Source organism: Loxodonta africana, chromosome X (assembly GCF_030014295.1).
Source record: "Loxodonta africana isolate mLoxAfr1 chromosome X, mLoxAfr1.hap2, whole genome shotgun sequence".
In the NCBI taxonomy this organism is placed as follows: Eukaryota; Metazoa; Chordata; class Mammalia; order Proboscidea; family Elephantidae; genus Loxodonta; species Loxodonta africana.
Genome location: NC_087369.1, coordinates 133,873,929 through 133,886,819, shown reverse-complemented (window position 1 = coordinate 133,886,819; position 12,891 = coordinate 133,873,929). Strand labels below are relative to the sequence as shown.

Here is a 12,891-nt window from a genome sequence, read left to right as displayed (position 1 = left end):
GAATGATTTCTCAGCCACCAAAATGGGAAAGGATATAAGTAGAGGCCATTCTCCCAGAGAAATAACTGCTCAGGTAATTGAGGGGTGTGGCAGACATGCCTCTCTTTGCCATTGGCTTCACAGGAGCTCTAATGCTGTCTATTTCTAGAAATTTGAGTTTTTATCTTGTCCCTCAATGCTTTCTAACCTCTTATTTTCGTTTAGATGGTCCTATTTTCCACTCCAATACTCTGGAAAGAAAAACTCCCATTCAGATCCTGGGACAAGAGCCTGATGCAGAGATGGTGGAATATCTCATCTGAATGGCCAAATCAAGAGCTGCGGCTTATCAGCAAGAATGCTTTTAATCATTTTTTTTCCCTTTTGTTTTTCTTCTTTTGAGGGTGAGGACGTGGGGCGGGGGTGGGGATATTTTTTAAAGGGCTTTTTTTTTTTTTTTGGAACAATATAATACTTATATAATACCATACAAACTCCAGTCTATACTGGTATTACTTAGAGAGTACCTCTAAACACAGGTTAATCAGAATGTGATCTAAGGTTTATCCTTTGGATTTATACAAATGCTGGGACTGTTAATATTTGGATATACGTCAATGTTTTTAATGTACTTAAATTTGTTGAAAATTTCTATATACCAAATCACTTTTTAATTGAAGAGCACGGTATGTGGTGAAGGCAGTTTGTAACATGTAGTTCAAAAGTGGGAAGCCAGAGAGAATTTGTGTATTTGCTCTTTTGTGCAGTTACCATCTAAACAGCATCTAGAGAAAGCTTTCTCATCTGGCTAATGAAAAGGAACAGTTTTAAGAGCTTCGTTAGCTGGAGAAAAAGTGGGGAATATCAGTGAGTGGTGTGGAAGGGTGCTTAAGCTAACTTTCCCTCCCAATTTCTTAGCTGTCCTGCCCCAAGGTTTTGTGTTCATCTTCATTTCAGTGGTGATTTGAAAGTGAATTATTTTGGTTCCCTAGTGGAGGTTCATACATTCATATATACACTCTGGAGTAATTTATGCATTTGGATATTTAACATATTGCTTTCAGTTGCTAGGAGAGTAAATTAGCAGAGAGCAGTGTTCATCTTCCTCTCTCACAGGGAGTTAAAACATCAGAGGCCTTGATGAAGAGTTGCATAAGGTGCTGTTTGAAGACTTTTGTGGTCTGTGTGTAGCCATGAACACAGCTTGCTTATCTTTCTTAAGACCCATCAGCTGAGTGTTTATTTCTACTACGGCACAAAGTCATTGGCTGGGTCACCAGTCTCAAATTTGCTAATCATTTGCAATGAGAAAGCATTTTGTTGGCCAGTTTAATGCTTTGGATTTCTGGTGACGACTTTGAAGTAACTCATTTTGTTTTCTCGAATTCTCACCTTAAGTCTTAAAAGGCGCGTTTGACTCTCACCTCCAAGGGAATAGCATCAGAAATGTAGAAGTACTCTGCTGCAGTCAGGGGAGAGGTTGATTGCAGCAGTATCCTCAACTACCTCTTCTCACTGCCAGTTGACTCCAACTTGGAATACCTTTGGAAACCAACAGGAAACGTGCACGTGGGCAGGGACCAAAGAAGGAGGTGGCCCCAAGCCTTGTCATGGGGTTGCCTCCAAGGACTCAGAGGGGAGATGCCTATTGCCACAGGTCCCTGCCATGTGTCACCTCTGTGCCCACCATTAAGGTGACAGAGCCGCAGATGATGTCATTAAGATCAGTTTTCAGGGGTTTAGGGAGGGTGATGGGCATGCAGGAATGTTAGATAAGGGTGGGGGCTACAGATTTGGGGGTATGTTAGTTAGAAACCACATTTACAGAAGCATAGGCCTGATATTTTACGTCATGAGCCATAGTGGCTAGAAGGAATTTTAACAATATAGCCCTACCCCCTCATCTTAGAGATGAAGAATCTGAGACCTAGAGAACATAAGTGACTTTTTTAAGGTCACACAACACAACTTACCACTCTGCCGATTACCATGCTTATTTTGGGAAACCCCTGTATCAAAAAAAAGCCTCGTTTTAAAAAAAGGCATCTTCACAGCTCAGGGCATATGTATTTTCTAAAATGTCCCTGGCTTGAGTAGTTTGTCCAGAGTTCTGAATTCCTACCTTGGCTCTCCCACAGTGCCTTTTACAACGTTTTACCTTTCCTGATCCCAATTTCAAGATTGAGTCACATGAAGTGCGTCCCCCTAAGAAACTCATCTCACTTTTCTTGCTATGAGATTGAGTATCTTGGATCATCTTATGGGGTTCCTCTGTGAGTATAGGAATGGCATATTTAACAATATTTTTGTGCAGCGATTAATTATCTTCCAAAGGAATTAACTTTCAATATGTGGGAAAAGACAAGAAGGAGGGTGATATGATTTTCAGCCAGTCATTTCGCATATTCAGTAATGAAGTGATCATCCTATACATTCGTCCTCAGTTATAAAGTAAATGCCAGATGGAAATTAAAAGTGCAGTTGTGTTAATTCTCATCCATACAACCCCTTACTCATAAGAAAAAAAAAATACTTAAAGAGTAGAAGCAAAAGTAGCAAACTTCAGGAGAACTAATCTCTATCCAAATAAATACATTAAACAGCAAACAAAATCTTTCATTTTCTCCTTTCATGGCCATAACACACATTACCAGAATTTTTGCTGGCTCTGGGAGCCATGCTTTTAATCACATTCTGTAAGGTGACAGATGTCGTACATTCCACACTGTGTGGCAGCAATCTCTTTAGAGTCATGTATTTTGGGAAAGGAGGAAGTTCTTGGCTAAGTACTATTTTGAACTGTCCAGAACAACTCTTCCCCCTCACTCCAGAGGCAGTCCCTTTCCCCTCATTTTTTAATCCCAGATAATTTGCTAAGACAATATCGTACAGCTAAGAGATGGAAAGAAGTCCATGTCAATGTCAGTGTTTACGAAGAAGGTAGATTCCGCCTTTTCAGAAAAATCTCTAGTAGGTGTCATTTTTTCAGTTCAGGTTTATGGGAGAAATCTCAAGTTAGTCACCTTTTCACTATTGTGTGGATGTAACATTTGGGGATCCTTTGTGGACCCTCACCTATCTATGCATTTTACTGGCACCTCAGGACAGGAGGGTGGCCTTGTTGTCTTAACTTGTACTGCCTGGTGATTTCTGGGGAACTTCTAAGTCTTTTGTACCCCAGGGTCCCATGTATAGAAAAAAAAGAAGAAAAAAAAAACTTCATTAGAAGAAATGTACTTGATATAATACTCCTATTAACCATTTTTATCAAATAAAAGTAGCTTGAGCATTCTTTTAAAATCATGTATCTCAATTGTTGTTTTAATGAAGGATTTATTTTCAATGCTGCTTTTGAGCTTCAGGGTGACAGGGCAGCAGGAAGTGGAAATATCTGCCATCATCTGCCATAGGAAACATACCAAGAGACCTGGTGTATTTTCTTCTTGTTATTACACTGTTGGGTGGGTAGAACAATTGGAAAATGAGCAAACAGATTGTACAAACCACTTTTTATGGAGAGCTTAAATACTCAGAATGTGGCAGCTTAAAATGTGTACATGTGCACTAACTTTTATAAATTATATTCTCATGTCTGTTAGCCATACAATCTCCTGTTATCTCAATTGCTCATTCACATATGGAATGTGTTACTTAAAATGTTTGCATCCTTACTAAAAATATTTTCAAAAGAAGGCATAAAATATGGGCTAATTGCCACCAATTTCAGCCTGCCATGATTCTTGGAAATACATCTTCCAAGTGCCATACATCATCAGTAGGACAAGTGTCAGGAGTTTGTTTATTTTTTCCGGTAGCAACGATGGGTCACATAGAGCCATCAGACATCCTTCTGGCCTCCCTTGTGATTAATGGCATGTGTTTGTAAAATGGGTATCTGGGGTTGGGAGATGACTAGAGAAGAATCACCTTTGATTTCAAACTTATGTAGCCCCATAATGATTGAGACTCCCTTCTGTAATCAACTGAGCTAGTCCCAATAAAGTTAAGCAGGTTTGAATCTCTTTGTGCCTGTCTTTTCACTGACAATAAAGTTAGTTATTTTAAAATGATTACTTTCAATTCAGTATGTGGTGAAATTGCCATTAAAGGGCAACGTGCAGCAGAATTTGCATTTGCTCGAAGTATGGAATGTGATTATAAAGTATGAAGACAACATCATGGGCCACATGCTCTAATGGGTCTCTTTATATCGTCAGACAGCATATGTAAGAAGCTTTGCATTTTTTTTTTCTGATCTCCTGGTTCCAAGGGATAAAATGATGACCACCCAAAGCAGAGAATTTATCCTTTGGTTAGCATTTTTTGGAAGGCCCCTTGATGTTCTTTTGTACCCTTGTTCTTATGCCAATTCATCAGTTTTGGTTGAGGGAGCTTGTTATTAAAAGCAAATCAAACCACAAACGAGTTGGCTCTCTTCACTGGAAATGTTAAGGCTGCCTTTACGCTGCCCTCCCTGTGCCTCCTGTTCACCAGTGAGTCCCAAACCTGAGTGGGGAGGAAAAAAGATCCTCCAGGGCTTTGAAATGACACTTTTTCACAGTGAAATTTGCCAGATGGGTGTTGCAAAGGGGTGGGGAGGGAGTATAGAATTTATACAAATCTAAATTGGGCATTTTTGAAATTGGGCTATATTCCCTCCCTATTTATAATGAGTTTTAAAAACTGTATTTGTGAAAGCCACCCTTCTCTTTAAGGACGAAGAAGATGGCATTAAGTCAACTATACCTTTCTATAATGCTTTGCAAAATATTCCTTTGGGAAATATATAGTTTCCCGTTCTTAATAAGCAGTCATTTGTGAGAAGGAAAACCAAGCATTCCTTCAAAACTGAGATCACGGTGTAAGAGTGTTTCTAGAAATTACCCAATAATACAACATCTGTTATCTGTATGGTACTTCAGCTCCCTCCCTGTGGGCATTCCCTAATGTGATAAGCTATCTGTACAGCCAATATGTGTTAGTTACTCAGTTGCAAGAAAAACTCCTGCTTCTGACCACCTCTACCTCCATCTTACCCTGAAGGAAATTTTTTGGGTTTTTTTGAGGAAAGTGGGATTGTATGGGTTTATAACATTTTTTACACTGAATGAAGAACCCTAAGTGATGGGACCTGATTTCCAAGAAGAAAAGTGATTTCCACAACATCAAAATTTTATAGCGCATTGGAAACATATTGTAAAGTACTCCTTAGATGAACAAACTGACCAAACCTAGGGTATTTATTTTGCCTCCCATGACTTTTTTTTTTTTCATTTACCTAGCACCTCTACTAATGGTTTCAGGCAATTGAAAGTTGTTTAATAACTACTTACTAGTGTTGTCATTATATAAAAAGGTCCTAGAATACCAAATTTTAAAAAACCTGGCCCCTGCTTCTAGTTTATTAGAAAACTAACACACGGAGAGAGACAATTCATTGTGGTATATGAAATGACAAAAATTTGAACAAGATAGCGAGCTAGTGCCAGAGAAGAAATGATTTTTGGGATAACCGGGTGGGCAATGTCTTAGTTATCTAGTGCTGCTATAACAAAAATACCATAAATAGGTGACTTTAACAAACAGAAGTTTATTTACTCACAGTTTAGGAAGCTAGAGGTCTGAGTTCAGGGTGCTGGCTCTGGGGAAGGCCTTCTCTCTCTGTCAGCTTTGGAGGAAGGTCCTTGTCTCTGAGCTTCTGCTCCTGGGCGATTTTCATGTGGCTTGGCATCTCTCTTCCTCCATCTCTGCTTCTTTCCCTTGCTTGTTTAATCTCCTTTATATCTCAAAAGAGATTAGCTCAAGATGCACCCTACACTAAGCTTGCCTCATTAACATGACAAAGAACACCATTCCCAAATGGGATTATAACTACAAGCATGGAAGTTAGGATTCACAACACATATTTTGGGAGGACACAATTCAATCCATAACAGGGGCCTAAGATTACCTTTGAAGGATGCGTAGATGTTAACACGATGAACCAAGGGATGAGGACAAACATTCCATGGAGACGAAATAGCATGTGCTAAGGCAATCTCTACTTTGTCAGACCTGCAATCAAATGAAGTCTGTGTTTCTAAGATCAAAGGCCCCAGAGAACTATTCTGAATTTTAACGTTCAGTAATAACCTGCTAATGGAAACTTACAAACTCATTCAAAGTGGTAGGACATACTAGTCTAGAAATCAAAAGAGCATGAAGTTCTAGTCCTAGGTCTGCCTCTACAGTTTACCTGTGGACAAATCCCTTAACGGAGGACCAGATAAGTTTTTTAAAATGTAAAATTGGATAATACCTGTCACTGTGGACCTCATGGAAAAGGGATAGGAGAGCCTCACGAAGTCTGAATATAAAAAAGATTCCAGACAAAACAATGGGTTGAATCTGTAAAGATGCAATAATTTCTTTAACTTTTCATTTTAAAATTCAGATATATACAAGAGTCAACAGAATAGTTTAAGGAACCTCCATGTACCTGTTACTGGGCTTCAATAAATACCAATTCATGGCCAGTCTTGCTTCATTTATTGCATACACCTACTTCATATTATTTTGAGACACATTCCAGAACATTATATCATTTTATCTATAAATATTTCAGTGTGGGTAAAGATGAACTTTTTAATACAAGAAGTCCCCAGATTATGATTTTTTTCCATCCCTAAGTTTGTCTTTAAGTTGAATTTGTACATAAGTCGGAACGGTTAGGTACAGTTCGTATCTAACATTAGTCAGTTGTTTGCCTTAGTATATAGTGGAGCTTCTACGCATAAAAAACATTAAAGAAACACTTCCAAATAATCTAAAACATCATTAACGTAATAATATGGTAATAATAATAATGATTTGATGCACCTGGCAAAGTAGTGACCATTTGTTATTATGGACCATTGTTCATACCTCAAATTTATAATGTAATAGACTTTATGGGGGTTGGTTCGTATAACTATGGGTTGTACATAAGTCAGACGTTTGTGACCCCGAGACTGTCTTTAATGAAAAATATAAAGTACTACACCTGGACCCAAAATATATAACTCACCAAACAAATAAATATGACCACAATTTTGTGCTTTGCCTCTTACAAAGCTTCTTCCTTTGATATTACAACTGCTGGCTTAACTGAAACCTCAGGTCTTCCAAAAATGCTGTTTGTTCTTCCACAACCCACATATCAAAGGGTAGGGTATTTTCTTTGCTCCCCAATTTAAGTTCCAAACCATTATTCCTCTTCCACCATACAGATAGCTCCAGTTTTCTTAATGTCCTTGTCACTCAGCTGCTTCATGCTACCCCCATCAAAAGTGATTTGGTTACTATTCCAACTGCACTGATGCATTTGGCCCCTGGATGACAGTGGTCCTCTCTAGCCCAAGACATGTCATCATGGATGACTTCAGGGTCCATGTAGACAATCCAGCCAACATCTTGGCCTATCAGTTCCTTGCTCTGTCCACCTTGACTAACCTCCACGTCCACTACACTTCATCCTATTGTGCCCATGGCTAAACACAGACGAGGTCATCATCCAGTACTGCTCCACTATGGAAATTTGTACACCAGTACCTCACTCTCTGGCTACAGTCTCCCATCCTTCCATTTCTCCTACTGTGATTATCTGTACTTTGACCTCAGAGAGACCTCATGTGCCTTAATACCTCCATTTTTTTCCCAGGCTCTTAGCCCCTACCTTCCTGATCTGGACTTCATGCTCAATCATCTAAACCCTTGATTCATTCATACCTCCTAAAACTTCAACCATTCATCACCAGACAGAAACTCATGAGTCATCCTTGACACCTCTGATAGCTTGATAGTCAATATCAAATCCATCGCTGATCCTATCAAAATAAATCTCAAAACCCATTCAATTCGTTCCACATTTGTCACCAACGACCTATTCTAAACCACCACTATCTCTCACCCAGACTCTCTCAATAGCCTCCATGTCCCTTTTATTCAGTCTCCATTCAGCAACAAATATAACTCAGATCATGTCATTCCCTTGCTTAAAATCCTTCAAAAGCTTCCTATTGCAATGTAGATCAAATGGGGCCACAACAAGTAAAACAGCTAGCCCAAACTTTTATAGTTATTGATGAATTTGGAGCAAGGATCCAAATATCCTGGACTCTTATCCCATCAGAACCATTATCATGCTTTGTTCTGAGTATCTTCTTTTTCTTATTACTGACATGGCATCAATATTTTCTCTGATATTCACCAAGAGCAGTATTTCTTGAAGCCCTCTCCAAATTAGCTGTATTGGAATCACCTCAGGTGCTTAGACAATGCAGATTTCTTGGCCTTGCCTTCAGAGATGTTACTCTGTAGTTCTAGAATAAGGCCCAGGAATTTTCTTTTAACAAGCTTCTCAGGAAATTTTGATGTCACTGATCCTGAGACTACATACTTAGAGAAACACTGGCAGAGGATTTCCTGGAATTTATCTTACTTCCCTTCTTCTCTTCAGTTCCCCTCCTACATAATAGTCTTCCAACTGTGCGTAGTCAAATGGGTAAGCCCACTCTACCTATTAGCTATCATCACACATACCTTTACTTTAGTCAGCAGGCATTTTATTCTTAACTCACCCTTAGACCTTATAGTGAAATGGCTGCCTATCCTACCCAAATATGACTCTTTAAGTGGTTGGGCTTACTGCTCTGATCAAATAGGGTATGTTGTTGGTTACTTTTATTGGATTACAAGCTTTATAACCCTTGAGGTAACCACAATCACATTTGTGATCTTGGCCAGCTCATTTAGCTCCAGTGACCATTCTGTAATATGAAGTCACTGGATTATGATCCCTAATGTCCCTTCTGGCTCTTACATTCCATGATTCCACAAGACTAAATACTGCCTCTGAGGTCATAAATTCTTTCACATGGATCCAAAATTGTCTATGAGGCACAGATAAAAGACATTTTAAAATCTGAATATACTGCAAATATTCTACAAGTCTATGGATCTATTAATCAAGGCTTATTTTTTCCTTTTTCACTAGTTATACCTATATTTGATATTTCATTCTCTCATCTTGGCTATACCTGCTCCATTCTCCTACAATACTTGTCATTTCCCAAAGAAGACACAAGAAAACATTTCCTAGAAAAATCTGAGGACATGAAAATTGCGTCAAAGCAGGATAGCTTATATTTCTTTTTAAGCTAGGAGTCTACAGTAATTTGCACTTATTCAGTTGTAGAAGAATAAGGATGCAAACAAGAAAGATTAAAAGCAAATAATCTAGGCATGTGTCATGTTGCATAGATGACCAAGAGGAACATGGCAATCGCTGAGCCACAATGATACCTCTGATGGTTACAGCTGTGTGTCAACTTGTCTGGGCCATGATTCTCAGTGGTTTGGCAGTTATGTAATGATGTAATTTGGAAGTTCTGCAATGATCTAATTAACTCCATGATGAGATCTGCTATGAGCAACCCATCAGTTGAAAGGGAGTTTCCTTGGGTGTGTGGCCTGCCTCCAGTATAGAAATGGATTTTCCAGCTTGTCATCATCTGACCTCTAGTTCTTGAGACTTGAGCTAGCTGCTCACCTGCCAGTCTTGGGATTCATCACCCTCCACAGCCTGCGAGCCAGTGGCATGCTGTCTTTCCTGCGATCTTGGGATTCGTCGGCCACTGCAGCCTGTGAGTCAGCGCCTGCTGTCTGACCTGATGATCTTGGGTTTGTCAGGCCTACGTGTGCATCTCTTTCCTGGTTGGACCTCTTCAGAAGTCATTTTCAAGCTGGCCTAGGTGTCTGTTTTCAGCTGGCCTACACTGCCTTCCCATCATGCTTTGGGCACATACAGACTTGCACACAGGGGTCATGTAGGAAATGGCTACAAATCAAGGGGGAAGAGAAATCCCTCCCTGGTCGAGGCCCCTAAACACAGGAAGGAGTCTTGTGTAGTGCGTGAATGAGTGGTGTCTGTATCTCCAGACAAGGACTGCTGAAATTTAGTATTGGGTTTGTTGAATTGACGACTGTTTCATAGCAGGGGGTTATTTGTGTTTTAAACTAAAGCCACATTTCTGAGCAAATTGCTGAATTCCTCTGTGGTAAGGCTGGCTGGATTGAACCATGAGAAGCTGAATTGCTGAAGCTAGGAACAGTCTGTTTCTTTTTTTAGTGGTCAAATTCTGTGCAGGCCTTCTGTAGCAGATGGGATTATTTCTGCACCTTCTTCTGGTATTCCCCCCTCCCCGCCCCGCTTCTTTAGAACTAAAAGTAAAACTAAAAAAAATGGAATCATTTTAAAATTTTTTCTTTTGTTTTAAAAATATTGATGTGCTTCTGATTTTATGCTCCATTTAACAGTTCTATTTATTTCTAGCCATCCAAAGAAACAGGGGCTCCTTCAGACTATATCACCTTAGCAGCCAATGCATCAGGACAGAATGAAAAACCACAGGCTTGGGGACTGCTTCCAGCACAGGCCACACTGCTTGCCACCCTTGCTTCACCAACTGCCTAGGAAAACATTTGGTTTCCAGATGCTATGTATGACAGGGCCCTTGTTCTCTCTCATGGTCCATGAGAACAGACCTATGAATGCCTTTGGGATATGGTCTGAGCTACTTGCTATAGACATTGCTTTCCAAGTAAATGTGCTCAGTTTAGGACAACAGGACAGGTGGATGGAGTAGATCAGGAAGGATTCAGTGACGTCTGCTGGCCAATCCTGACTTGTGCTTAAGGTACTGCTTTAGAGCCATTTGGGCAGATTTATAAAAATACAGATTCCTGGGCCTCCATCCTCAGGCAATATGATTCAGTCGGTCTGGTATGAAACCTGAGTATCTGCATATTTAATAAACTCCCTAAGTGATTCTGATGAATCATCAAGATTAAAAACCCTTGCTTTAGGGGCCTCCATAATTAAGGAATCGACATCCCCCAGCATAAGTGCACAAAAAACCACCTCAGCTTGCCTTAGCTAGATCAGTTCCAGACCCTCTGGCTGCCATGCTTTGAAAAAAGGTAGCTATTTCCTGTTGATACTTGATATGTAAGGTCAAATGAATGATCTGTCGTGCCTGCTTTCAGATAAAGAACTATGAGGTAGCATGTTGAGATAAATTGAAATGGAATATGCTATTTGCATGCTGTTATTTAAGTGTTATTTATTACATATTTAATAAGTGACCACAATGGGCAGGAAGGAGCTTTGCACTGTACTGTTTGGTCAGAAAAATTGGTCCCACTTAAAGATGTTATACCAGACCCAGGACTTCAACCCAAGTTTTTATACGTTTGTTTATTTATTCAGATTCAGATCATGCATTCATGTATTAATTCATTCATCAGACCATGTCCCAGCCACTCTGCTGGCTGTGGGCGTATAGTGAAGAAGTCAAATCCCTGACTTTGAGGACACTTCTAATTAAAAATAGAAGAATCTTGGGACAAATGTTACCAAAACAAAGTTGTATATAAGGTGGACCAAATACATGGGCAGAAGTGGCAAGGGCTTCAAGGAAATACGTTTGTTATCATAAGCAAACATTTACATAGCACATACTAAGTACCAGGCACTCTTCTAAGTATATTACACGTTTTAGGTAATTTCATCATCTGTAAGCCTAAGAAATAAATACTATTATTATCCTTATTTTGCAGATGAGGAAACTGAGGTATTGTGGGATTAAGTAACTTGTCTAAGGTCACTTAGTTGCTAAGAGACAGAGTTAGGATTCAAAGTCCTTCTCTCAACCACTTCGTTATATTCCTGTGTCCCTTTGGTATCCAAAATCTCCATCATTAGAAGGTAGTTATTTTTATTCACTCTAACAATCAACATTCTACTGCGTCCTACAGGGTTGCTATGAGTCGGAATTGACTTTAGGGCACTGGGCCTGGGTATAACAATCAATGAGTTATTAAAGAGTTATTATGTACTGGGTGCTATACTGAGCATTTAACATATATTGCTTAACTCATTTAATCCTCACAACAACTATGCCCATTTTATAAAGAGGAAGCTGAGAATCAGAGAGGTTGATTAACTTGCTCAAGGCCACAGCTAGTGAGAGTTTTGATTTGAATCGAGTTCTATCTGAAGAGCCCACATTCCTAACCATTATACCATACTGCCTTCCAAAAAGTGGTGACATAATTAAGGTGATATGACACCAAGAGAGTGGTGGCTATGAGCACACACTCTGGAGCCAGAATACCTAGGTTTGAATCTGCTCTACCCACTTTCGAGTACATGACCATGATTCAGTGTCCTCATCTATACTTAAAATAGTACCTATCTCATAGAGCTGTCATGAGGTTTAAGTGGGTTAATATAAGTAAGGCACTTAGAAGAATGTCTGTCTCATGGTAAGTACTATGTAAGTATTGGCTTTTACTTGTATTATTCTTTTTATTTTTTTCACTGTCCACCTGATTTAATTAGCTCTCTCTTCATCAGTATCTCTCTCCCCCCCCGCTGACCAGTCCCTTTCATGTCTGATGAGTTGTCTTCTGTGATGGTTCCTGTCCTGTGCCAACAGAAGGTCTGGGGAGCATTGCCACCGGGATTCCTCTAGTCGCAGTCAGACCATTAGGTATGGTCTTTTTATGAGAATTTGGGGTCTGCATCCCACTGATCTCCTGCTCCCTCAGGAGTTCTCTGTTGTGCTCCCTGACAGGGCAGTCATCGATTGTGGCCGGGCACCAACTAGTTCTTCTGGTCTCAGGATGATGTAGGTCTCTGGTTCATGTGGCCCTTTCTGTCTCTTGGGCTCTTAGTTGTTGTGTGACCTTGGTGTTCTTCATTTTCCTTTGCTCCAGGTGGGTTGAGACCAATTGATGTATCTTAGATGGCCGCTTGTTAGCATTTAGGACCCCAGACGCCACATTTCAAAGTGGGATGCAGAATGTTTTCATAATAGAATTATTTTGCCA

At 39.8% G+C, this 12,891-nt stretch overlaps 1 protein-coding gene across 1 annotated transcript in view; it reads left to right on the top strand.

Moving 5' to 3' along the window:
• The window catches only part of AMOT (angiomotin), an 83,446-nt gene extending 78,971 nt beyond the window's left edge, over positions 1-4,475 (top strand). The window contains exon 14 of the mRNA XM_023553901.2: positions 205-4,475. Within this exon, the coding sequence (XP_023409669.2) occupies positions 205-302 (98 nt within the window). The 3' untranslated portion in view covers positions 303-4,475. The remainder of the gene's footprint in view (positions 1-204) is intronic.
• Positions 4,476-12,891: the final 8,416 nt, after the last annotated feature.